Source organism: Pagrus major, chromosome 9 (genome assembly GCF_040436345.1).
Source record: "Pagrus major chromosome 9, Pma_NU_1.0".
NCBI lineage: Eukaryota > Metazoa > Chordata > Actinopteri > Spariformes > Sparidae > Pagrus > Pagrus major.
In genome coordinates this window covers 35,091,132-35,117,343 of record NC_133223.1, presented here as the reverse complement: position 1 = coordinate 35,117,343, position 26,212 = coordinate 35,091,132, and the positions used below count along the sequence as shown (strand labels likewise).

General features: G+C 43.6%; 2 protein-coding genes across 3 annotated transcripts; both read right to left on the bottom strand.

Moving 5' to 3' along the window:
- Positions 1-2,114: 2,114 nt before the first annotated feature.
- On the bottom strand, positions 2,115-19,154 carry LOC141002731 (succinate--CoA ligase [ADP-forming] subunit beta, mitochondrial-like). Its single transcript, XM_073474118.1, has 11 exons — positions 19,038-19,154; positions 16,842-17,025; positions 14,655-14,754; positions 11,274-11,436; positions 8,830-8,958; positions 6,188-6,326; positions 5,845-6,006; positions 4,969-5,111; positions 4,723-4,843; positions 4,299-4,387; positions 2,115-3,880 (listed from the first exon to the last, which is right to left on the bottom strand). The coding sequence occupies exons 1-11, from the start codon at positions 19,152-19,154 to the stop codon at positions 3,806-3,808; spliced, it is 1,422 nt and encodes a 473-aa protein (XP_073330219.1). The 3' UTR covers positions 2,115-3,805.
- Positions 19,155-20,126: 972 nt separating this feature from the next.
- med4 (mediator complex subunit 4) lies at positions 20,127-26,197 on the bottom strand. Of its 2 annotated transcripts, XM_073473069.1 has the most exons (8): positions 26,108-26,197; positions 25,866-25,932; positions 23,089-23,259; positions 22,836-22,893; positions 22,666-22,752; positions 22,458-22,589; positions 22,051-22,236; positions 20,127-21,986 (listed from the first exon to the last, which is right to left on the bottom strand). In XM_073473069.1, the coding sequence occupies exons 1-7, from the start codon at positions 26,179-26,181 to the stop codon at positions 22,064-22,066; spliced, it is 762 nt and encodes a 253-aa protein (XP_073329170.1). In that variant the 5' UTR covers positions 26,182-26,197; the 3' UTR covers positions 20,127-21,986; positions 22,051-22,063. The 2 variants fall into 2 exon arrangements, with proteins under 2 accessions (XP_073329170.1, XP_073329169.1); XM_073473068.1 differs by having other exon boundaries at positions 20,127-22,236.
- Positions 26,198-26,212: the final 15 nt, after the last annotated feature.

The window sequence follows — 26,212 nt, the reverse complement described above, 5'->3', positions numbered from 1 at the left end:
AGAGGAGGACACAGGAGGACTCAGAGGACGACACAGAGGAGGAAACAGAGGAGGACACAGAGGACACAGAGGAGGACAGAGGAGGACACAGAGGAGGACTCTGAGGACACACAGGACACAGAGGAGGACACAGGAGGACTCAGAGGACGACACAGAGGAGGAAATAGAGGAGGACACAGAGGAGGACTCAGAGGACACAGAGGAGGAGACAGAGGACACAGAGGAGGAGACAGAGGAGGACACAGGAGGACTCAGAGGAGGACACAGAGGAGGACTCTGAGGACACACAGGACACAGAGGAGGACACAGAGGACTCAGAGGACGACAAAGAGGAGGAAACAGAGGAGGACACAGAGGAGGACACAGAGGAGGACACAGAGGAGGACACAGAGGACGACACAGAGGAGGAAACACAGAGGACTCAGAGGACGACACAGAGGAGGACACAGAGGAGGACACAGGAGGACTCAGAGGAGGACACAGGAGGACTCAGAGGACGACACAGAGGAGGAAACAGAGGAGGACACAGAGGAGGACACAGGAGGACTCAGAGGACGACACAGAGGAGGAAACAGAGGAGGACACAGAGGAGGACACAGGAGGACTCAGAGGACGACACAGAGGAGGAAACAGAGGAGGACACAGAGGAGGACACAGAGGACTCAGAGGACGACACAGAGGAGGACACAGAGGAGGACACAGGAGGACTCAGAGGAGGACACAGGAGGACTCAGAGGAGGACACAGAGGAGGACACAGAGGAGGACACAGAGGAGGACTCAGAGGACACAGAGGAGGAGACAGAGGAGGACACAGAGGAGGACACAGAGGAGGACTCAGAGGACACAGAGGAGGACACAGGAGGACACAGAGGAGGACACAGGAGGACTCAGAGGAGGACACAGGAGGACTCAGAGGACGACACAGAGGAGGAAACAGAGGAGGAAACAGAGGAGGACTCAGAGGACACAGAGGAGGACACAGGAGGACACAGAGGAGGACTCAGAGGACACAGAGGAGGACACAGAGGAGGACACAGGAGGACACAGAGGAGGACACAGAGGACACAGAAGACAGGTGTGTGTGCTCAACATCAGTTTAAAGTTCTGCGTCTTATTTTAATGTTACATTTATTGATATTAAAGTTTACAGTGATCGCTGCCTGGATTTATTTAGTTATTATTATTTATTGATATTAAAGTTTACAGTGATCGCTGCCTGGATTTATTTAGTTATTATTATTTATTGATATTAAAGTTTACAGTGATCGCTGCCTGGATTTAATTAGTTATTATTTATTGATATTAACATATTTAATGTGCACATTTTCTCCTCAGTGTCCTCTTCACCTGCACATGAACACAGTCGTCTCTACGTCGTCCAATCACAGACCAGGACACACTGAACCAAACACTTCAAAGCTGTGTGTGTGTGTGTGTGTGTGTGTGTGTGTGTGTGTGTGTGTGTGTGTGTGTGTGTGTGTGTGTGTGTGTGTGGTCCCCTGATGACTGATGTCAGCTTCTGATCTTTTCTGCTGACTCGTCGTCCTCCAGCTCACCTGCAGGTTTGCTCACCTGTCGTCTGCTGAGTCTGTGGAGAACAACTGTGTCTGACAGGACAACAAACTGAAGCGGGTCGACCATCAGCCGCCTCCGTCGCCTTCTTCTTCTTCATTTTTCTTCAAATAAAAATGAATGTTTTTAAAAGATGTCCTCTAAGCTGAAGTCTTCTCTGCAGGTAATGTCTCTGATTAAAGAGCGACCTGCAGCTGTAACCAGAGCAGAAACAGCACATTCAGCCGAAACAAACATAAAGCTGGAACATGAAGAACCGTTCAGTCTGAACTCATCTGACCCCTGACCCGAGGCACGCTGTGTTCATCCTGTTATTATCCTTCTTATCCTCTTTGTGATACATGTACATCAGTCTCAGTCTTTATTTTATTCTTTTTATGTCTCTGCCTCTCTGTGACTCTGGAGCTGTCCTAACGAGTGAAGCTCCCACTGAGGGATCAATAAAGTCTTATCTGTGTTGAGAGATGCCTCCGGAGCAGAGCGCTGGAGGAGACGGCTGGACGAACGATGAGCTGGTGGACGAGACAAAGACAACAGAGACTTTGTGTTCTCTGCATTTATTGTTTTCTTCCTTTGTGGTACTCTGAGAGCAGCTTAAATATTATACAGAGCGAGAACATCAGTTTGGTTATTTACAAGATATAATAAATGAAGTACAACTCACAATGTCGGCTGAGGAAGAGGAGGGAGGAGGAAGAGGAGGAGGAGGAGGAGGAAGAGGAGGAGGAGGAAGAGGAGGAGGAGGAGGAGGAGGAAGAGGAGGAGGAAGAGGAGGAGATAGAAACAACTACAGTAATGTTACCGTTCTTGTGAGGGAGTGACCTGCCCGAACTTTACATTCAGAAACAAAACAAGAGTATAGAGGAAGTGTGTGTGTGTGTGTGTGTGTGTGTGTGTGTGTGTGTGTGTGTGTGTGTGTGTGTGTGTGTGTGTGTGAGATGATGGCAGGCTGAAGCAGCAGCTGTTGTAGAAGTGAAGCAGCGTCTCTTCAGATACAGCAGAAGCACATAAATACAGAAACACTCTGGGGTCCAGTGTTTCTGGCTCTTTGTAACTTTCAACATCCAAAAGAAGAAAAACAGAAGTTGAAGAGGCTGCAGGTTCATTAAAGAGGACACTTGTACAACAGCTGCTCCGACAGGACAGACAGCTGTCAGACGTCTGGACGCCTCATGAACGCCTCCGTTAGCTAACAACATGAAGCACGCTTCACTGCAGCAGGACCGGGTCAGCAGAACTGTACTGATCCGCTGAGGACAGACAGGAGATGGACATGTGGTCATGTATGTGATGATCAGGAAACAAAGAGACCAACGTCCTCCTCGGAGAGACGAAGTGAAATCACAGATTAACCTTTTATACTTTTAGCCTCCACGTTCTCCTCTCGAGGCTCCACAAAACACTGGATAATACACAGCTGGATCAGACCGGACCGTTTATCAGTACCACCACACATCCATCAACAGAGTCCTCAGCTGCCAGAGCTCATCTGGAGGTCTGTTACAGTCAGACGTGTTCAGTCTGCTGTCCAGGACTCCATGTGAACCTCTGAATGCTCTGAACTACAGCTGAGGTTTGGATCATCTGAACTACAGCTGAGGTTTGGATCATCTGAACTACAGCTGAGGTTTGGATCATCTGAACTACAGCTGAGGTTTGGATCATCTGAACTACAGCTGAGGTTTGGATCATCTGAACTACAGCTGAGGTTTGGATCATCTGAACAGCTTCACATATCGTGAGGTTCTTTGACCCTTCTGAAGAAGCTGAATGTATAAATGTGTAAATGATGTAGCAGCTCTGATCTGCAGCCGGTGAGGTCGCTGCCTCACAATCAATCATTTAAACTGAAGAGTTTCCTCCGTCATTAAAACACAGGAGCTTCAGCTGCCTCGCTTCCATCTATGAAACAGGCTGAAGAACTTTTCCCAACATGTGCTGAAGACGAGGTTTGTGCGTATCGACTAGAGTGCAACATAAATGTGTGAGTCTGAGGGAGACGGAGGGTGGAGGCAGAACATGGAGGCAGAACATGGAGGTGTCTCTCTGTCTAAATAAAAGCAGGGGACAGCTGTCTTCATCACACCATCATGCCACAGAGGGAGAAGAGAAACTAAACGTCTGTCAGCTGTGAGGGCTCGTCTTCATGTCTGTGAGGGGGAGGAGTGATGGCTGCTGGGGGTGAGTCCGGGGGAGGAGACACAGGAAGTGTTTGGGTGAGGACGTCTCCTCTTAAATGGGCAGCTGGAAGGTGATGTCCACCTGAGCTTCTTTAGCCAATGAGACGATTTCAGAAAGCTTAACAACCTGAGGACACACGACAGAGACAGAGACAGTCAGGACAAACTCTGAGATTTAGTCTTTAAAGATGAAACTTCATGTTTAATAATGAGCCTGTAATGTTCTCACATCAGCTCAGTGACCACAGGAAGCAGCTCACACTGAACCCCCTGTCACTTCTGTCCATCAACAATTACAATAAAGTTTATTCAATCAAGCTGCCTGAATCCTCCACAGCAGAGTCTCTGTGAACAGAGAGCAAGAGGAGGAAGCTCAAGTGTTCAGATTAATGTGGAGCTCTTTAATTTACAGACCTGCTGCTGAGTCATGATCTGATGTTGGTTTATTTTAACATCAGTGAGACGAGAGCAGAAGCTACAGCTGTGTGTGTGTGTGTGTGTGTGTGTGTGTGTGTGTGTGTGTGTGTGTGTGTGTGTGTGTGTACCATTTTGGCGGCTTCGTCCAGGTCATCACAGGCGAGGATCTTCAGTGGACTGGCAGCGATCAGAGCTTTGGCATCGTCCACTCTCGTCCCTTCAAAATAAAACAAAACATTTTTAACGTGATTAAATTTAAAAACAAGATTTTTAGATGTTGATTATTTAGTATCTCCTCCAGCTTCCTGTATAGAGACATGGTGATAATAATAATAGTTTAATAGTCGTTTTCCTTCATCACACGTTCAGTTCATGACATCATGTAGACATTAAAATGACTGTCAGCTGTCAGCTTCACTATATGGAATATAAATACATACATATATACATAATGATGAGCTCAGGTTTATCCTCCTCCTGTGTGTGTGTGTGTGTGTGTGTGTGTGTGTGTGTGTGTGTGTGTGTGTGTGTGTGTGTGTGTGTGTGTTGTACCTTGTAACCGCACTACAATGGGGATCTTGAGGTCCAGGTCTCTCACAGCCATGATGATGCCCTGAGCGATGACATCACACCTCATGATGCCTCCGAAGATGTTGACAAGGATGGCCTGAACCTGAGTGACATCATCACAACACACACGTTTTTAAAACACACACAGACACACACACACACACACACACCACACGCATCAACAATAAATGGAGCTGTACCATCAGAGAGCAGCAGCTGTTTTCTTACCTTCCTGTCAGACGTGATGAGTTTGAACGCCTCGGTCACCTGATGAGCTGTGGCTCCTCCTCCAACATCCAGGAAGTTGGCCGGCGTGCCACCGTGCAGCTTGATGATGTCCATGGTGGCCATGGCCAGACCCGCTCCGTTTACTGGAGACGGCAAGTCGTCAGAACACAGGAAGAGGAAGAAGAGAGAGAAGAAGAGGAAGAAGAGGGAGAAGAAGAGGAAGAAGAAGAAGAAGAAGAGGAAGAAGAGGGAGAAGAAGAGGAGAAGAAGAAGAGGGAGAAGAAGAAGAAGAAGAAGAAGAGGAGAAGAAGAAGAAGGAGAAGAAGAAGAAGAGGGAGAAGAAGAAGAAGAAGAAGAGGAGAAGAAGAAGAAGAAGAAGAGGGAGAAGAAGAAGAAGAAGAAGAGGGAGAAGAAGAAAAGAAGAAGAAGAAGAAGAAGAGGAGAAGAAGAAGAAGAAGAAGAAGAAGAAGAAGAAGAAGAAGAAGAAGGAGAAGAAGAAGAAGAAGAAGAAGAAGAGGAGAAGAAGAAGAAGAAGAAGAGGGAGAAGAAGGAGAAGAAGAAGAAGAAGAAGAAGAGGGAGAAGAAGAAGAAGTAAACTTATTTACAATCTTACAAACTCCTCATGAACTGTTGGATGCATCAAGTTGAAACAAGTGAATTATGATAAATGTGTTCAGATAAAAGATCTGACGTGAAACAAACAGATCTCTCAGTACAAAGACAGATTCAGGTTCTGATTCAGGTTCTGTTACTGAGGTCCATGTCTGATGTTCCTCCTCTAAACTCCCTCTTTATTAACAGATGTTTGTCCCGGGATGGAGGACATCTGATTTTAATTCTCTCTTATCTTTTTAACGTCTCTGTCACGTGACGTACCCAGACAGCCGATGGTCCCGTCCAGGCCGATGTAGTTGAGGTCGGCCTTGGCGGCCTGCCGGTCTCGGGGGTCCTCCTGGGTCCAGTCCTGCATCTCGAACACCTTCTTCTGACGGTACTCTGCGTTGGAGTCGAAGTTGATCTTGGCGTCCATGCACATCACTGGAGAGGAACAGAGCACAGGGACAAGTAGTGATGAGGAGGAGGTGAAGTCAGCATCCAGCAGCAGCTGAGACACGTCTGTCCCTCCTGGAGGACAAACTGGACCAGCTGGTTCATGAACACAGTCTGAGCCGCCTGTGCTTCCTGTGCAGTGTGTGTGTGTGTGTGTGTGTGTGTGTACCGATGCCGGAGGAGTCCTCCACCATGGGGTTGATCTCCACCATGGAGGCGTCGTACTTGATGAACAGGTTGTACAGTTTGATCATGTTCTCCGCCGCCTCGTTCACCAGCGCCGGAGGGAAGCCCATCTTCTTCGCCACCTGCACAACAAACCAATCACAGTTTACCTTCTGAGCATCAGAGCTTAACATGTAGACTGCAGGTCAATTCTTCATGTACGAGCTAGCAGCAGGTTAGCTTAGCATAAAGACTGGACTAAAAGTGATTGTATTGATGGTCCATCAGTTATTAAAGATCCCTGATGTCTCAGCTGGTCTCCTCCTGCTCTGTCACAGCGTCATATTTAACGTACAGTACAGGATAATGTGACGCCATCACATCACCAGCAGGAAACTGGTCCTGGTTTACTGATATTATCATGATCTGCTTTAATCATGTGGCTGATACAGAACCAGGAGGCTCTGGTGTTCATCTCCACCTCCTTTATTGAACATGTTTGATGTCAGAGAGCAGAAGCAGCTGCTGTCAGAGACAAGTGAAGGAGTGGAGGAGCATCAGAGGAGCTCCGTCTCCTCCGAGGGTCCTGCAGTCACTCAGATGTACTGAGCCTCTGCTCTCACCATGACAACACACATGTCCAATGTCCACAGAGAGGACAGAGGAGAGGAGACAAGAGAGGAGACAGAAGAGAGGAGACAAGAGAGGAGACAGAAGAGACGAGACAGAAGAGGAGACAGAGGAGAGGAGACAGAAGAGACAGAGGAGAGGAGACAGAGGAGAGGAGACAGAGGAGACAGTGGAGAGGAGACAGAGGAGACAGGAGAGGAGACAGAGGAGACAGAGGAGAGGAGACAGAGGAGACAGAGGAGAGGAGACAGAGGAGACAGGAGAGGAGACAGAGGAGACAGTGGAGAGGAGACAGTGGAGAGGAGACAAGAGAGGAGACAGAAGAGACGAGACAGAAGAGGAGACAGAGGAGAGGAGACAGAAGAGACAGAGGAGAGGAGACAGAGGAGACAGAGGAGAGGAGACAGAGGAGACAGTGGAGAGGAGACAGAGGAGAGAGGAGAGGAGACAGAGGAGACAGGAGAGGAGACAGAGGAGAGGAGACAGAGGAGAGGAGACAGAAGAGACAGAGGAGAGGAGACAGAGGAGACAGGAGAGAGGAGACAGAGGAGACAGAAGAGACAGAGGAGACAGGAGAGAGGAGACAGAGGAGACAGAAGAGACAGAGGAGAGGAGACAGAGGAGACAGAAGAGACAGAAGAGACAGAGGAGACAGAAGAAACAGAGGAGAGGAGACAGAGGAGACAGGAGAGGAGACAGAAGAAACAGAGGAGAGGAGACAGGAGACAGGAGAGAGGAGACAGAGGAGAGGAGACAGAGGAGACAGGAGAGGAGAAAGAGGAGACAGGAGAGAGGAGACAGAGGAGAGGAGACAGGAGAGAGGAGACAGAAGAGACAGAGGAGAGGAGACAGAAGAAACAGAGGAGACAGGAGAGACAGAGGAGACAGAGGAGACAGAGGAGACAGGAGAGGAGCCAGAGGAGCCAGAGGAGACAGTCATGTTCTCAGTGTTATTACATAAACCACCTTCTATATTTAACTACTTTTGACTTGGATTATTTCTGTTGTGTTCTTGTTTTTTATTATTTTAAGAAATCTCTTTTTCTTCTGGATCAATAAAGTTCTATCTGATTTTATATATTTGTATTAAAATTTAAACCAAATTCAGAGAACATGAACATGACGAACATTAAAAACAGAACAGTGTTTGCGTCACAGTGTGTGTCTGTCCATGTGTAGATGGTTTTGTGTTGGTGTGATTGTTGTGACGTCTGCTGACTGGGCAGCAGTAACAGCTGAGGACCACAGCAGCCAGTGACCCTGATAAAACAACACTTCAGAGACTTTAGACTAAATTAAATTAACTTTTACCTCAATTAACAGATTTGTTTGGCCATTTTTTGGCAACACAACTGATATATTACTGCAAACAGCTGTAGACTGAAGACACCCGGCAGACATGGAGCAACAACATGATCTTCTCAGAATATTTCACTTTTGATCAAACCTGTTCCCGACAGAAACGTTTGACTTCACAGATCTGAGTGTTAAAATCAAATCCAGGTTGCTTACTTTCATTAAATCTGCAGACAGAAGATATTTTGTTTTGTTTTTAGATCTGGAGGCTGATCATAACTCATTAATTAAAGAAATACATCTGTGAGTTGGAGGAAAGTTAAAAAACAGGATGATTAATGTGAGTTATAATAAATCTGTAAAAAGCAACAGGTGGGAGGAGAGAAGTCTGCTGAGAGCTGATTATAAAGAACAGACTGGACTGTTTCTACGTAACACACATGCTCCACAGAGACAATACAGCCCACACACACACACACACACACACACACACACACACACACACACACACACACACACACACACACACACACACACACCCACACACACACACACACACACACTCACTCACTCACTCACACACACGCACACACACTCACACACACACACACACACACACCCACACCCACACTCACACACACACTCTCACTCACACACTCACACTCACACTCACACACACACACACACACACACTCACACTCCGTCTCCTATCGATCATACCTTGACAGCCTGCTCCATCTTGATGCCCTCCACGATGTCGATGGGCTCCTTCACGATGGCGTCTGGGTTTTCTGCTGCAACATCCTCGATGTTCACGCCCCCCTGTGAGCTGCCGATCAGAACGGGACCCTGAGGGACACAAAGACGAGTTAACGCTCAGAGTTACTGAACCGCTTTCACTCGGAAATCTGTTTGGATTTCTGTGAGCTTCAGGTTCTGGTCTGTGAGCTTCAGGTTCTGGTCTGTGAGCTTCAGGTTCTGGTCTGTGAGCTTCAGGTTCTGGTCTGTGAGCTTCAGGTTCTGGTCTGTGAGCTTTAAGCTGACAGACATGGTGTTCAGTTAACTGGAGATTTATTTCATCCAGATGCTTTGAGAGCAGATTAAATGTCATAAAACGAGTCAGGACACGAGTCTGCCGGACCTGAAAGTGCAGTCTAACAGTATGTAAACCAGAGAAGCAACGTGTCGTTAGAGCTGTGATGAATGTTCCTCATCACTGTGTTCTCATTAAAAAATGACACAAATCAATCAAACTGACTTGACTTAAACAAATAACAGAAACAAGTCATGGACAGGACGACGTCTTCTAAAATATTTAATTTACCTTCAAATGAAGGAAGAACAGCAGGAATGAGTCCGATTTAAGGAGGCGGAGGAGGAACAGAAGAAACTATTTTTGTTTGAAAAGTGACTCAAACGATTAATTAATTAATTAAACAACAATAATTCATTTCTGTCAGTCAGCTGTTTCAGCTCCACTCGTTTGGTTATATATTTACAGAGTTTCTAGTGGGAGGTTTATTTTATCATCTTAACGAAGAAACAATGTTGACACGCAGCAGTCAGGACAGAACCGGGACAGAAACATTAGATCACCACAGACTGTTCTGGATCGCCTGAGATGTTTTCTTCAAGAAGTCATTAAATCTAATTCATTAATTTGGGCTCCAACTTATAATTATTTTCTCTGTGGATGAATCTGCTGAGTATTTCCAGGATTAATTGATTAATGGTTTAATCAATAAAGCGTACTTTTTTTTTTTTTTAAATTGCTCATCGTGGTTTTCTCCTGTTGTCCGACCAACAGTCCAGAACCCAGAGAAAAGCAGAAACCCTCACAGTTAACAAGCTGGAACCAGAAAGTGTTCGATATTTTTGTTTGAAAAATGAGGAATTGATCAATGGACTAATCAATACAGCGCCATCATTGAGACGATGTTTGACAGTGAGGCAGCTGGAGCAGCTGGTTCTGAAGCTCCTGGGCTCAGACAGATTTGATGTGGAGATGTTTCACTGCAGCAGGAAAGTTTTAGAAAGACCACGACTCAACTTCATCTACAAGGACAAAGTTCCTCCGACGTTCATCTGGACAACACCAACATCTCTTTCTATCAGATCACACACATTCAGCAGAGTGACAGTTATTGATTATTCCATGTTTGAGCTGGATGAACTTCTGACTGGACTCTGAGGAGCTGTTGGGTGTTTTACTAACCCTCACTGCCGATCTGAGTCCAGACATTTTAACTGTGTTTCCTGTGTCACAGCGGTGATGAAGCACCTGAACTTCTCATGCTGTATGTTTTATTAGCTGTAACATCAACAAGCTAACTGTGCATCAACACCCCACACAGCTTCTCTCCAGTTTAATTTGTCAGGACACTAAATGTTCCACTGCTGTGATTTAATAACTCTCATATAAAGTCTGTTGGTCTAATTAAAGTCAGTGTTATTCTTTAAGACAGCTGTGATATAGACAGTAAAGTCAGGGTTTCAGCTCCATCACACAGACGACTGCAGTTTAGTCTCAGAGGTTTCTGTAAGTCTTCATGCTTCAGATGTGATAATCACCTGACAGGACTCTTTGTTTAACTGAGAGCAGATTAACAGTGAGAGGACAGATCATTATCTATTGTTCTGCAGGGCAGTGGCATGTTTAATGTATGATAATGAGCTCATTATGTGTAATTATCTGCCTTTATGTCTTTTTTTCTTTTCACAGACTTTTAAGCCTCCTACAATACAACTGTGACTTCCCTCTGAGCAGAAACTAAATGTTAACTCTTAAAGTTAAGACTGACAAAATACTTTGAGAATGTCTCCTCATTTTATTTTGATAATCTCTCAGTTCTGACTTCCTTTCAGTCTCAGGATTTTTGTGTGTGTGTGTGTGTGTGTGTGTGTGTGTGTGTGTGTGTGTGTGTGTCTCAACATGTTAACTGTCACATCAGCTGACTGAGTATTAAACCTTCAGTCTGTTTTATATTAACTGTATATGAACGAGTGTCTCACAGACGGTAACATCAGAACGATGCATACATTAACATCATCATCTGTAGTACTGTGCTGCCATCTAGTGGTGATATTCAGCAGTGTGTGTGTGTGTGTGTGTGTGTGTGTGTGTGTGTGTGTGTGTGTGTGTGTGTGTGTGTGTGTGTGTTCACCTGGTAGGACCTCTCCATGGTGATGGCAAAGTAGTACTCTCTGCGTGGATATCTGCGCTCACAGATGAACACCTGGTTACAGATACGACCCGCCTCCCCAGTCTGCTTGGTGTACAACTTTCGACCAATCATCTGTGAGGAAATGTCACGGGCCTCCTCTGGCCTAGAAGAGGAAGAGGAAGAGAAGAAGAAGAAGAAGAGGAGGAAGAGGAGGAAGAGGAAGAAGATGAGGAAGAGGAAGAGGAAGAAGGAAGAAGAGGAAGATGAGGAAGAGGAGGAGGAAGAAGAAGATGATTGTCAGAGGAAACTTTGTCACCACATTTAATAAGTGAAATCAAAGACAGTCACATAAAACGAACATCTGAGGGACAAACAGAAGTTTATAAATAAAACCCACAGCCGCCCACTGATTCTATCAAAATGATAGACGAACAAAAGGATTGGACCCAAAAACCAAAGGTGAAGTGGGAGTCACTGAACAGGGGGAGACAAAACTTATGGAAAGAGCCAACTGATGGTGTCGACTCCCTGAAGACACACAACCAACTGTTATATACCCTCCCTGCTGAGGGAGAACATCACAGCTGCACCTAATAGCTCCTGATGACCTGATGACCCAGATCCTCAGAAATCTGTTCACATCAGGACCTTTGAGAACCTCTGATCTGTCCATAACACATGTATCTGCCGACTGTTAGAATCACATGGATACAGTTATAATGAGTTGTGTTGAGATCCTGACCCACCAAACATCCTGGAAAGTGACAAAGTTACGTTTTTCACTCTAAATGACATCATCACATGACATCATCAGTAAACAGGATGCTGTCTGACTGTGTCACTCGCAGGGAGAGAGTCTGTTATCACTGAAGTCTCTGTCAGGAGGGCTGATCGTCACCGTGACAATGTTAATAACGTTAATAACGTTAACAATGTTAATAACGTTACTAATGTTACAAACGTTACTAACGTTAATACTGTTACTAATGTTAATAATGTTACTAATGTTAATAATGTTACTAATGTTACTAATGTTAGTAGTGTTAATGTTACTAATGTTACTGTTACTAATGTTACTAATGTTAGTAGTGTTAATGTTACTAATGTTACTAATGTTACTAACGTTAATACTGTTAATATTGTTAATACTGTTACTAATGTTAATAATGTTACTAATGTTACTAATGTTAGTAGTGTTAATGTTACTAATGTTACTGTTACTAATGTTACTAATGTTAGTAGTGTTAATGTTACTAATGTTACTGTTACTAATGTTACTAATGTTAATGTCAATGTTAATAATGTTACTAATGTTACTGTTACTAATGTTACTAATGTTAATGTCAATGTTAATAATGTTACTAATGTTACTGTTACTAATGTTACTAATGTTAATAATGTTACTAATGTTAATGTTACTAATGTTACTAATGTTAATGATGTTACTAATGTTACTAATGTTAATATTAATGTTACTAATGTTACTAATGTTACTAATGTTAATGATGTTACTAATGTTAGTAATGTTAATGTTACCAATGTTACTAATGTTAGTAATGTTAATGTTACTAATGTTACTAATGTTACTGTTACTAATGTTACTAATGTTAATGTTACTAATGTTACTGTTACTAATGTTACTAATGTTACTGATGTTACTAATGTTAATGTTACTAATGTTACTAATGTTAATGATGTTACTAATGTTACTAACGTCAATGATGTTACTAATGTTACTAATGTTAATGTTAATAATGTTGCTAATGTTACTAATGTAACTAATGTTAATAATGTTAATAATGTTAATGATGTTACTAATGTTACTAATGTTACTGTTACTAATGTTACTAATGTTACTAATGTTACTAATGTTAATAATGTTACTGATGTTAATAATGTTACTGATGTTAATAATGTTACTAATGTTACTAATGTTACTAATGTTAATGTTAATAATGTTACTAATGTTACTAATGTTAATGTTAATAATGTTGCTAATGTTACTAATGTAACTAATGTTAATAATGTAACTAATGTTAATGATGTTACTAATGTTACTAACGTCAATGATGTTACTAATGTTACTAATGTTAATGTTAATAATGTTGCTAATGTTACTAATGTAACTAATGTTAATAATGTTAATAATGTTAATGATGTTACTAATGTTACTAATGTTACTGTTACTAATGTTACTAATGTTACTAATGTTAATAATGTTACTGATGTTAATAATGTTACTGATGTTAATAATGTTACTAATGTTACTAATGTTACTAATGTTAATGTTAATAATGTTACTAATGTTACTAATGTTACTAATGTTAATGTTAATAATGTTGCTAATGTTACTAATGTAACTAATGTTAATAATGTAACTAATGTTAATGATGTTACTAATGTTACTAACGTCAATGATGTTACTAATGTTACTAATGTTAATGTTAATAATGTTGCTAATGTTACTAATGTAACTAATGTTAATAATGTTAATAATGTTAATGATGTTACTAATGTTACTAATGTTACTGTTACTAATGTTACTAATGTTACTAATGTTACTAATGTTAATAATGTTACTGATGTTAATAATGTTACTGATGTTAATAATGTTACTAATGTTACTAATGTTACTAATGTTAATGTTACTAATGTTACTAATGTTACTAATGTTACTAATGTTAATGTTAATAATGTTGCTAATGTTACTAATGTAACTAATGTTAATAATGTAACTAATGTTAATGATGTTACTAATGTTACTAATGTTACTAATGTTAATAATGTTACTGATGTTAATAATGTTACTGATGTTAATAATGTTACTAATGTTACTAATGTTACTAATGTTAATGTTAATAATGTTACTAATGTTACTAATGTTAATGTTAATAATGTTGCTAATGTTACTAATGTAACTAATGTTAATAATGTAACTAATGTTAATGATGTTACTAATGTTACTAACGTTAATGATGTTACTAATGTTACTAATGTTACTAATGTTACTAATGTTAATGTTACTAATGTTAATGATGTTAATAATGTTAATAATGTTACTAATGTTACTAATGTTACTAATGTTAATGTTACTAATGTTAATGATGTTAATAATGTTAATAATGTTACTAATGTTAATGATGTTAATAATGTTACTGATGTTAATAATGTTACTAATGTTACTAATGTTAATAATGTGGTTCTGTCAGGTCACATGACCTCCTCATCTATCAGGACCCAGACTACTGACAGAGGATCAGAAACAGAAAAACAGGCGAGCTGCTTAAATTCAATCTGACAGATTATTCTGGATGTTTGCTGGTTTTAGATGTGTTTGATGACAGAAGCTGGATTATTGATTATTGATTACTGATTACTTACGAGTAGACGATCCTGACTCCTCCCTTCAGTCCGCCCTCGAATGTCCCCTTCCCTCTGCCACCAGCCAGAACCTGAGCTTTCACCACCAGGTCCTTTGAGCCTGACACACACACACACACACACACACACACACACACACACACACACACACACACAGTTTTATTTCATTATAAGCTGGTTTGGACTAACTGATGAGCAGCAGCTCAGTAAACGTCTGTTTAACATGAACACACAGGAGAGTTCCTTGTTATGAGTTTGATCTATTTCTGTTTAATGAGCCACTTTACTCTCCACTGTCACTGTCTGCTCTCTGTCTGTCTGTCTGCTCTCTGACTGTCTGTCTGCTCTCTGACTGTCTGTCTGTCTGCTCTCTGACTGTCTGTCTGCTCTCTGACTGTCTGTCTGCTCTCTGTCTGTCTGTCTGTCTGCTCTCTGACTGTCTGACTGTCTGCTCTCTGACTGTCTGTCTGCTCTCTGACTGTCTGTCTGCTCTCTGTCTGTCTGTCTGTCTGCTCTCTGACTGTCTGTCTGCTCTCTGACTGTCTGTCTGCTCTCTGACTGTCTGTCTGCTCTCTGACTGTCTGTCTGCTCTCTGACTGTCTGTCTGCTCTCTGTCTGTCTGTCTGTCTGCTCTCTGTCTGTCTGTCTGTCTGCTCTCTGACTGTCTGTCTGCTCTCTGACTGTCTGTCTGCTCTCTGACTGTCTGTCTGCTCTCTGTCTGTCTGTCTGTCTGCTCTCTGACTGTCTGTCTGCTCTCTGACTGTCTGTCTGCTCTCTGTCTGTCTGTCTGTCTGCTCTCTGACTGTCTGACTGTCTGCTCTCTGACTGTCTGTCTGCTCTCTGACTGTCTGTCTGCTCTCTGTCTGTCTGTCTGTCTGCTCTCTGACTGTCTGTCTGCTCTCTGACTGTCTGTCTGCTCTCTGACTGTCTGTCTGCTCTCTGACTGTCTGTCTGCTCTCTGTCTGTCTGTCTGTCTGCTCTCTGACTGTCTGACTGTCTGCTCTCTGACTGTCTGACTGTCTGTCTGTCTGCTCTCTGACTGTCTGTCTGTCTGCTCTCTGTCTGTCTGTCTGCTCTCTGTCTGTCTGTCTGCTCTCTGACTGTCTGTCTGCTCTCTGACTGTCTGTCTGTCTGCTCTCTGACTGTCTGTCTGTCTGCTCTCTGTCTGTCTGTCTGTCTGCTCTCTGACTGTCTGTCTGTCTGCTCTCTGTCTGTCTGTCTGTCTGCTCTCTGACTGTCTGTCTGTCTGCTCTCTGTCTGTCTGTCTGCTCTCTGACTGTCTGTCTGCTCTCTGACTGTCTGTCTGCTCTCTGACTGTCTGTCTGTCTGCTCTCTGACTGTCTGTCTGTCTGCTCTCTGACTGTCTGTCTGCTCTCTGACTGTCTGTCTGCTCTCTGACTGTCTGTCTGTCTGTCTGCTCTCTGTCTGTCTGTCTGCTCTCTGTCTGTCTGTCTGTCTGTCTGCTCTCTGTCTGTCTGTCTGTCTGTCTGCTCTCTGACTGTCTGTCTGCTCTGACTGTCTGTCTGTCTGCTCTCTGACTGTCTGTCTGTCTGCTCTCTGACTGTCTGTCTGTCTGCTCTCTGACTGTCTGTCTGCTGTCTGTCTGTCTGCTCTCTGTCTGTCTGTCTGTCTGTTCTCTGTCTGTCTGCTGTCTGTAGTGTTCACTGACTTTATTCAGCTCTGTCTCTGAGAACACGATGATGACAGCGCTGTAGTCTTGATCTTCAGATGTTTGACAACGTGTTTGTCACATCGTCGGGATTTTAAGATTTTTTTTTCAGAGAAAATTATATTTGTGACTCAAAAGTGAAAACTTCCACTGATCCTGAATCATATCTCAGTCGTGTTATCTGTCACCATATCGTGCAGCCTTACTTCATACATTGTTATAATAAAAGTAACACCACATGGATAAAGATGGACACACAGTGATCCTGTTGAGAGTCCAACAGATGACTATCAGTGCAGCTTCTTACTATGCTGCAATTATGTGAGTGTCACCTGATATCACTGAAGCAGGAGGCTATGTTTAGACTGAGTGTGTGAGGGTTTAAATAGCTGTAGCTGAGGTCGGTCAGTGTAGAGACACACACACTAAGGTCACAACATGTCAGAGAAGACCACAACTGAGTGATCAGGACAAATGGACTCTGAGTCTGTCTATCAGAACCAGGGCTGACTGCTCACCGATCTGTTTGGCCACGCTGTAGGCCTCCTCTGAGGAGCTGGCCACCATGCCGGTAGGAACAGAGATGCCGGCCTCCTTCAGCAGCCCGATGCTCATGTACTCATGCAGAGAGAGGTTCCTCTGCTGCTGCTGCTGCAGCTGAGACACATGAGCTCCAAACAGACCTGAAGACCCACCCAGGACCTGCAGGGAAACGGGGAGAGACAGGAGGAGGAGGAGGAGGAGGAGGAGGAGGGAGGAGGAACAGACGGTGGAGGAGAAGGAGGAGGAGGAGGAGGGAGGAGGAGGAGGAGGAGGGAGGAGGAACAGGAGGTGGAGGAGAAGGAGGAGGAGGAGGGAGGAGGGAGGAGGAACAGGAGGTGGAGGAGAAGGAGGAGGAGGAGGGAGGAGGGAGGAACAGGAGGAGAAGAAGGGAGGAGGAGGAACAGGAGGAGGAGGAGAAGGAGAAGGGAGGAGGAGGAACAGGAGGAGGAGGAGAAGGAGGAGGTCTGTTACTGCATCAGAGGAAGAAGGACTGAACATCACACGTGTCACAGTTGAGTCGTCCTTCACTTCCTACTGTCTCTTTATTTTGTACAAAAGATTTCACTTCTGACCGATGTCGTGACATCTGTGGTTACCGTGGTAACAGTGAGTTTAACAAAGCAGCACCAATCAATTAGTTGTCAACCATTAAATTAATCTGCAGCTATTTTGATAACTGATTAATCTGAGGACCTGTTTTAAAGAGGACAGTCTGTGAGGACGAAACATTTCATCACATCTTACAGACCAAACAACTAATTAATTAATCCAATGGTGTCTAATTTAAAAACACACTTTTAGCTCTTGTTGAACCCAACTTAACATCCAGACAACAAAGATATTCAGGTAATCATCACATGTGAGGGGGAAACATGTATATATTTTTGCTTGAAACAAAGAATCGTTTCATCTTGAATGTACTTCATTATTTATCTATTATAATTTATAACAGTACAAAGTACTTCAAAGTAGAAAATCACACAGCTGACAGGAATACATGTGACTCACACCAAATAACAGGAGGTTACTATGATGATAATTTAACATCTCTGGTCACATTAGACACGTGTGGGTCGGACCGAGCAGAACTCAGGTTTTGATTGGTTCTCTCGTCCAGTGACAAACACACCTGCTGCTCAGTTCATCTGTTAATAAATCTGACTGTATCTTTATAAAACTATATTATAATTGTGCTCAGCAGGACAACTCATACTTCAACATGTGACTCAAACACGTGAAATCTGGTTTATTCTTTTACTTAACATATTTTAGAGGAAAAAATTCAGTTACAGTAAGATGGATAGATACAGTAAATCCAACTGTACTCAGCAGTACTTATAATAGTAAGACTCAGCTCCATCCTGACCCACTAATGCGTAAAAATGTTTACATGTCAGTACACTGTAATACTCATCCTGTACTGCAACATGCTACAGTACTAGTACAAGTAAGAGTACTTTCACTGTAAGACTTAAGTACTCTCACAGACTGGTACTGCTGTTTGTACTGAGTACAATGATATAAATACTCAAACAGAAACACAGTCAGTCAACAAGCAGCTTGAGCAGTTCAGTGTTGTCTCAGATATCAGACAGAACAGATTCACCCTGAGCTGAGCAACAAACTGAGTCTGACACCAGGACAGACTACCTGTCTGCTGGTGTCTGCTGGTGTCTGTCCTGCAGTGAAAGCTGCAGTCTGAGAGGATCAGTCACATGAACTGTCCAGAGGACGCAGCGGGACAGACGCGATGGCGCAGAGCTGAGCAGCAGCGGCTCCGCTCGGCTGCGCTACCAGCAGCTGCTGGAGGTGGAGGTGGTGGTGGAGGTCACTGAGCTACAGCTAACCGTGCACACTCACCTCCACACACACCGTGAACAACAACACACTGACACCAACACACTGAGGCCGGGAGGACGGAGGCCCTGTTAGCTGCTGGTTCTGCTGGGTCACTTCTTGTCAGCGGCACTGACAGCCGGCCGCGCGGAGCCTAGCATCAGGCTAGTTAGCACGTTAGCCAAAACAACGGCAACTCAATGGAGAAAATGCTAATGTCAGGTTTGACCCTGTCAGTTTTTGTGTAGTTGTAGTCCTCATTCAAGGTGCAGCGCTGTCACACACACCTGCTCAGACAGGTGGAGGCCTTCGCTTCAACGTGGACACACACTCACCTTGGACGCGGAGCTCAGAGTGTTTCTGGCCCCGGAGTTTCTCAGACTCGCCGTCAGGCGGCCGCAGATCAGGGACGTCGCCATGTCTCCCTCTAGAACGGAATAAGTAACGCGCATGCGTAGTGAACTGCAAAGACGGCTTCGCTGATGCGGCCTTCAAACGCTGTCGGAAATTATAGAATCACTTCAAGATGAACGCTCGAAGAAGCTCAGTTAACATGTCTGGGACATATTCAGCTCTCTGTGATCTGGAGTGTAACACGACGAAAACCGTGACAGATACACACAAGCATTAAAATAAAACATGAACTGTGAACTGTGACAGATACACACAAGCATTAAAATATCTCCTCCAAGCCTGGTGAGCATGTCTTCTCTTCATAACAACACAGCGATTCAAATGAGTTATGTGTCATGATATTAACATTAAACACATCCTAAGATAATGCTGCAAACATTAGCATGTCTTTATTACTGCATTACTCATGCTTGTCATCGATGTGGGAGTTTACGAAGAGTCAGTGAAGGCATCCTCGCAGAGCCTTGACATGGCCTCTGGCCTTTAACCTACAATCATTCCTGCAGCGTAACTGCAGCTTATTGCAGCATTTCAAGGCTTTTTATCAACATGGACACTTTATGTCTCACTCTGAGGTATCTGGAGTCAGTGTGGTCGTTACAGAAATCTGTCTTTTACTCATCGTGGAAAAAAAAAAAGCATTATGTTAAAAATAAATCTAACAACCTGCCCTACACTTTGACATGTTAACCACATTCGATAATGAGTTTAAAAGTTTTATCTGATGAAATAATAAGAACTTAACACTCTTTGTCCTTCAGTTGATATTAAATTTCATAACATACACTTCATAAATAATCTTACTGTGACCAGAGATAGCTTGATGTAACTATTATCACAGTGACGTGACCCACAGCGCTGGTGTTATCAGAGGAACATCTCACTGGCTGCTCTACATTTAGAACAGATGTCATGTGATCTGCCTTCATCATTTATTTACAGTCTGTCTGACTTCATCAAGTCTTTATAAAGCACACAAACAACACACCTTTACCACCACGGACACACAATTTCTATTCCAAAGTATTTATTTACAAGGCTGAGTATGTACAGGTTTATATACACAGAGCTGAATGAACAGCATCCGTCCCTCTCACTACAGCTGGACAAAGTCACACACACGAGACAGGAAGTCACACACACACGGGACAGGACGTCACACACACGAGACGGGACGTCACACACACGAGACGGGACGTCACACACACGAGACGGGACGTCTCACACACGAGACGGGACGTCACACACACGAGACGGGACGTCACACATGAGACGGGACGTCTCACACACGAGACAGGACGTCACACACAAGACAGGACGTCTCACACACGAGACAGGACGTCTCACACACGAGACAGGACGTCACACACACGAGACGGGACGTCACACACATGTAGCTTTAAACTCCAGTCTGTGTTTACACAAAGATATCTATCACGAATCATCTTCATGTAAAAGTTCACAACGAGTTCATCTGTTAGTTTGTGTCTGTTGTGTGTCTGATGTGTGGTTGTTGTGTGGTCGTCCTGTGTCTAAACTTCACTCCTCAGACTGATGCAAACACAGTTAAAGGAACAGTTCAACATTCAAACAATCTTAGTCACTTTCTTTCCCAGAGTTAGATGATAGTGCAACCACTCTCATGTCAAAATAAGGAAGCCAATTAGCTTAGCTTAGCATAAAGACAGGGGGACACAGCTACTCTGGCTCAGTCTTATCATCACTCTCAGGTTGGCAGGCCAGACAATGTTATTTCTACTCTTCAGTTCTTTAATGTAACATGTTAATTATTTAGTTTAGCGGCAGATGAAGTTCTTCTGATGGAGCCGGGCCAGATGTTTTCTTCACTTCCTGTCTTTAAGCTAAGCTCACAGCTGCAGACTGAGGTCTAACATTTCATGGACGGATACGAGAGTGGTATCATTATTCTCATCGAACTCCCAGCGAGAGAGTGAAAATGTTTATTTCCTACAATGTCAAACTATTGCTAAATAAACTGTAGAATGCCCGGCTCAGAACAGGTCCTCATGTTAGTGGTGAAGCCCTGAAACAGTGACACTGTCCTGCACTCGTCCCTCCATCAGGAAGACTTCTCTGACCACCGAGTCTGTTTCTCCTCGTCAGTCTAATGAGATCTAAAGAACGACTCACGAGGCTGAAACTGTCATCAGCAGTCTAAACGTGACCTTCTTTGCAAAATAAAATCAATAAGGAAAACTGAACGCTACTCTTACAAACTGACTCAGTCGACGTAAGTTGAATGAATGACGAAGCTTTTTAAATTAAAGATAGATCAAAGTTTTACTTTAAACCTGTTTTAAAATGAAAAAAAAAACAACCAAAGAAACATCAGATGTCTCCATACAGCATACAGAGATACAGTGAAGACTTCATCTTAATGAAATAAATCTGGTCTCCTCAGATCAGGTTGATCTCTGTGATCACAGCAGACGAGCTGCATGGAGACATCTGATGTTTAAATCATCTCCAGCTGCTTCAGCTGTTCAGCAGAACGCTGCAACTCTGTTTTACTGTGAAGCTCCAGAAATGTTCTGTGGACTACGAGACTTCACCTGACTTTATATCATCAGGAGGAGATGATGGCTGAGCCTGACTTTATATCATCAGGAGGAGATGATGGCTGAGCCTGACTTTATATCATCAGGAGGAGATGATGGCTGAGCCTGATTTTTAGGCTGAACTGTTCCTTAAGTCAACATGTACACTGTGGAAAAACTACAGAACGGCCTCCGTGTGCTCCCTCATGTATCAGCTTCACTGTAAATGACCAAAGGTGGAGCCTTTTGATCAGATGGTGCTCTGTGGTGACTCGTCAAACACACACACACACACACACACACACACACACACACACACACACACACACACACACACACACACACACACAAACACACACACAAACACACACACACAAAGTCTCTGTAGTTCAGTCAGAGTCACTGCTGCTGCTGGACGAGTCTGTCGACATGGCCTCCACGTCATCCTCGTTCTCCTTGTTGTGACCAGGGGGCTCGAGGCCGAAGTCGTTGCCGTGGTGAGGAGGCAGCATCCCCACGGAGACGTCAGAGGACTGCCAGGGGTAGTGAGGCGTCAACACGTCTGAGAGTCAGAGCAGAGACAGGCGTCATTCTGTGAACTCATCCCGGCCTCGCTGGTCTGAACTGTGACTCAACATCTGCTCTGATGTTTCTGATGGAGCCTCCACTGTCCTCACTCAGATAAATTCAGTCTGAACGCAGACTCACAGACACGAACAACAAGTGTGTAAGTCGGACTAAGAGTAGAACCATTAATGACCGTACACCTGTGGCTGGACTCACCTGGTAACCTCCCAGCAGCCAGCGCGTCACCTGGCAGGTGTCCGTTGACGCCGTTGGTCGGCAGGTTGGCCATGTGACCCAGCATCCCACTGCGCATCTCCAGGTCAGTGGGGTAGGGTCTGCGAGGATCACCTGAAGAGAACAGGTGTGTTAACAGTGAGGAGGAACACGAGGAGCCGCAGAGCTGTGAGGAGTCTTTAGTTCCTACCTGGGAGCCAGTTGAGAGGCGCACACACAGCGTTACTGGCACTGATCCTGTGAGCGTACTTAATGATCTCCTCTGAGGAGATGCTTCCTGTGGATGACAAGACAACAACATGAGTTCAGGGCAACAACCTGAGCATCAACAGGAAGTGTTGGACAGGTGGGGCAGCTCACCTTTCCTGGCTTTGTCGATGGATTTGAGTTTCTCCTTCGCCTGATAAACAGCTGTGGCCTGAAAACAACAAGACCGACAGAGTTTAGATCAACAGAAGCTGCAGAGACACGTACTGAGGTTTAATGTTAGTACCAGTGATTATTAACACAGGACATCTGTCCTCAAGTCATATCTAGATGGTAGCGGTGTGATAATGAACATGATAAAATACAGATGAAGTCTTTGTGTACAACATGAGCCAGCAGCGCCCACCAGGATGTGTTCGGCCTCCTTCAGCTGCTTCTGGAGCTGCTGGATGTCGCTGTCTCTCTTCTCCACATCCTTCTCCAGCAGCTGCATCTCCTGATGAACCTTCCCCTGCTGCTGAGCCACCTCCATCAGCTCCTGGAACTCCCGGTCCCTCTGCACCAGCAGCTCCAGGATCTGAGGAAAACAGGGACACACACACGGTTCATATGCAAGGTTTTCCCTGCCTATCTAAGGCAAAGGCGGGCCGCCTTGGTGATTTTGGCCGCCGCCTTGGTTGAAAAAGGGCAGAAAATGATGGCTTCCAACCATCTTCACACAATAGAAATATGAGGATTGTAGTGCCTCTACAGGGCGGATGGGGAACAGTCACCCTCCACATAGCGCCTTGATAAAGGTAAGAGATTATTGTTTAGTTTAAAAGATTAGTGTCTGTGTTAAAAGATAGAAGTCACGAGTGTAACGTCAGTTCTCAACTTCATGTGTGGCAGGCAGACGACAGCAAGAACGAGAGAGAGAGAGAGAAATGAAAAAAATAACGGCCTTCTTTGCCAAAAGACCGAGGCCAGAGGAAGAGAGCCAGGTGACAGCTAAGGGGGCGATCCATGGATTTATTAAAAGATCCATGGTGCGATCCCACCTAGATGAGACGCAAGAAACGCGACGCCAGGTTTATATAGTTAGCAGTGAGTGATTTTGGACACAGTCATTGTGCTCCTATGGTCAGCTTTGGCGCTGCCCAGGCGCTTTAAAAAAAAAAAAAAAAAAAAAAAAAAAACTTAATGTACATTTGAAGCGTCCGCGTTTCTAGCGTCTCCCTAAGACGTCAACATATTCACAACAGTATCTCTGTATGGTGAAGTTAATCAACTGTACTCTGTCAATTTTTCCAATGATCTACCACTTCTAGCCAGTCAGAATATGAGGGTCAGACTGAAACCAGACAAGGGTGAGTGAGTATACTGTTAAACAGTGATGAACTAGTGTATGATAAACACAGTTAAACTTAGCTTAACAACCTTTTTGAATGAAGCTGAGAGTTTAATGCCTATTTTCTGATTGTCTGTATTTCAAGGTGCGTTTAACCACATCTGTATTTTACCACTACAACTCCTGTATAAGTGAGTGACATACTGATGAATGAGTAAAAATGGACTTAATTTTTTTCTTTCTTTTTTTGCTCCAACCTTTTCCAGCCAACCAGATGAGACTGATGCACTGGAGAATGAGCTGTAAGTGTTCATAATTAACTGAAGATATTGAGGTATAGCCTAATAAGTACAAGTGAAATTAATTTTGTTTTTGTTCTTTTCTCTTTTAACAGTCAGCACAGAAGGAAACACAGAAGGAAACACAGATCAACTGGCTTTGACCCTGAATGGCCCAAAGAGCATCCGTGGCTCATGAATACACCTGTAGAGAGGCTGTTCTCTGCCCTGAAGCTGGTGAGAGCAAAGATGAAGAAGGATGCATTTTCACTAAGTACAGAGACAATGACATAAAATGTTAAATATAAATGTTTTTCATAATCTTTGTAGGTGAAGACCCCACTGAGGAACAGACTAGTGGGGTCCACCTTGATGTGTGCTGCAGGGTTGCAGTGGATGGACCACCACCAGACACACCGGACTGGAAGGATCTGGTCAGGCGTTTTTACAAAGCCAAAAAAATGCAGAGAGTCACATGCAAAGACAAAAACTGTACAATCTGTTCCTAGGTTGATTTCGTGGATCCAAAATAAATTATGTTGGTATTATTGTTGTGTTTTTTTAAATATTTTTGATCCATCTTGGTGTAAAATAAGATTTTCATTAGTAAAATCATGATTTTTCACTTAATACACCACACTCTCAAGGTCGGCTCACACACTTTGCACGTGCGCATGTCATCCAGGTTCTCCAGCCTTTGCCACCTTGGTCCCAAAAAAACCCAGGGAAAACCCTGATATGTTATATCTGAATAAAGTCCAATTAAATCTCTTTATGTCTGTCTCTTTATGGCTCATTTGATTTCACCCACTGTCAACGATCTACCGTGTTGCACTGAAAATGTTTTGAGATGTTAAAATAGAAAGAAGAATTTTTGTGGAAGTTTTTTGTGGCTGCAGCTGATTTTTTTGTACGACTTCCAATATCTTAAATCTTTCAAAAGGTAATCCAAAAGTATTCAGATTACATCACATTTTTATTTTAATCTAAAGGATTGTGTTACTCATTTAAAAACTGCCATACCATTTGTATTCAGTGAGTGACGTCTCAAAGTAACCTGACCAGACTGTGGCAGCAGAACGATGACAGGAATAAATGAAGAAAAACTAGAACCCGACTGATACATCACTCGTCCCATAATATCAGCTGATATTGACCTTTCACCGATATTTCAGTATCCGCGTATATGTTGTCCAATATGCACCCATATAAAAACTTTTTTTTTGAGATTATAATGCAGAAAAAGATGCTTGAGACAAGTTTGGAATATTAAATTCTCAGTGAATTTCACTGTTTCAGTGCTCTGATGTCACTTTGGACAATAAAGTTTATTGTTAAACTGTGAAATATTCTGCCTCAGTTACATTTCTGTGTCACAGCTGTTTAATAACCACAAACATGTTAATCAGCCAATATATTGATAGGTTAATGGTGCTGCTGCTGGATGGTAACGTAGATTATAGTCCATATATCAGTCAGTATACTATATGGTTCACTCCTCTGTGTGTGTGTGCGTGTGTGCGTGTGCGTGTGCGTGTGTGTGTGTGTGTGTGTGTGTGTGTGTGTGTGTGTTACCTGTGTGTCCTCTCCGGGCTGTGGTAGTTTCTGGCTCCTGGACAGAGCCAACATCTCGATCAGCTCCCTGAGACACAAACACATCATTCAAACGAAGCTAACAGATGTTAGCTAACAGAGAACAGCACCGCTGGTTCTCAGCTCTGAGCGGGAAAATTAACTCGTCACACCGGAAACAACAACACCGTCATAAACGTTATTAACACGACAACAACAAACAACCGATAAACTTTAAACTGTACCGAGATAAAACCTCCAGGTCGTCCAGCACACACAGCAGCCGCTCCTTCGTTGACTTCTCCGCCGCCGTCGCCATGGTTGTTTCTGCTCGCTTCTGCGCATGACAG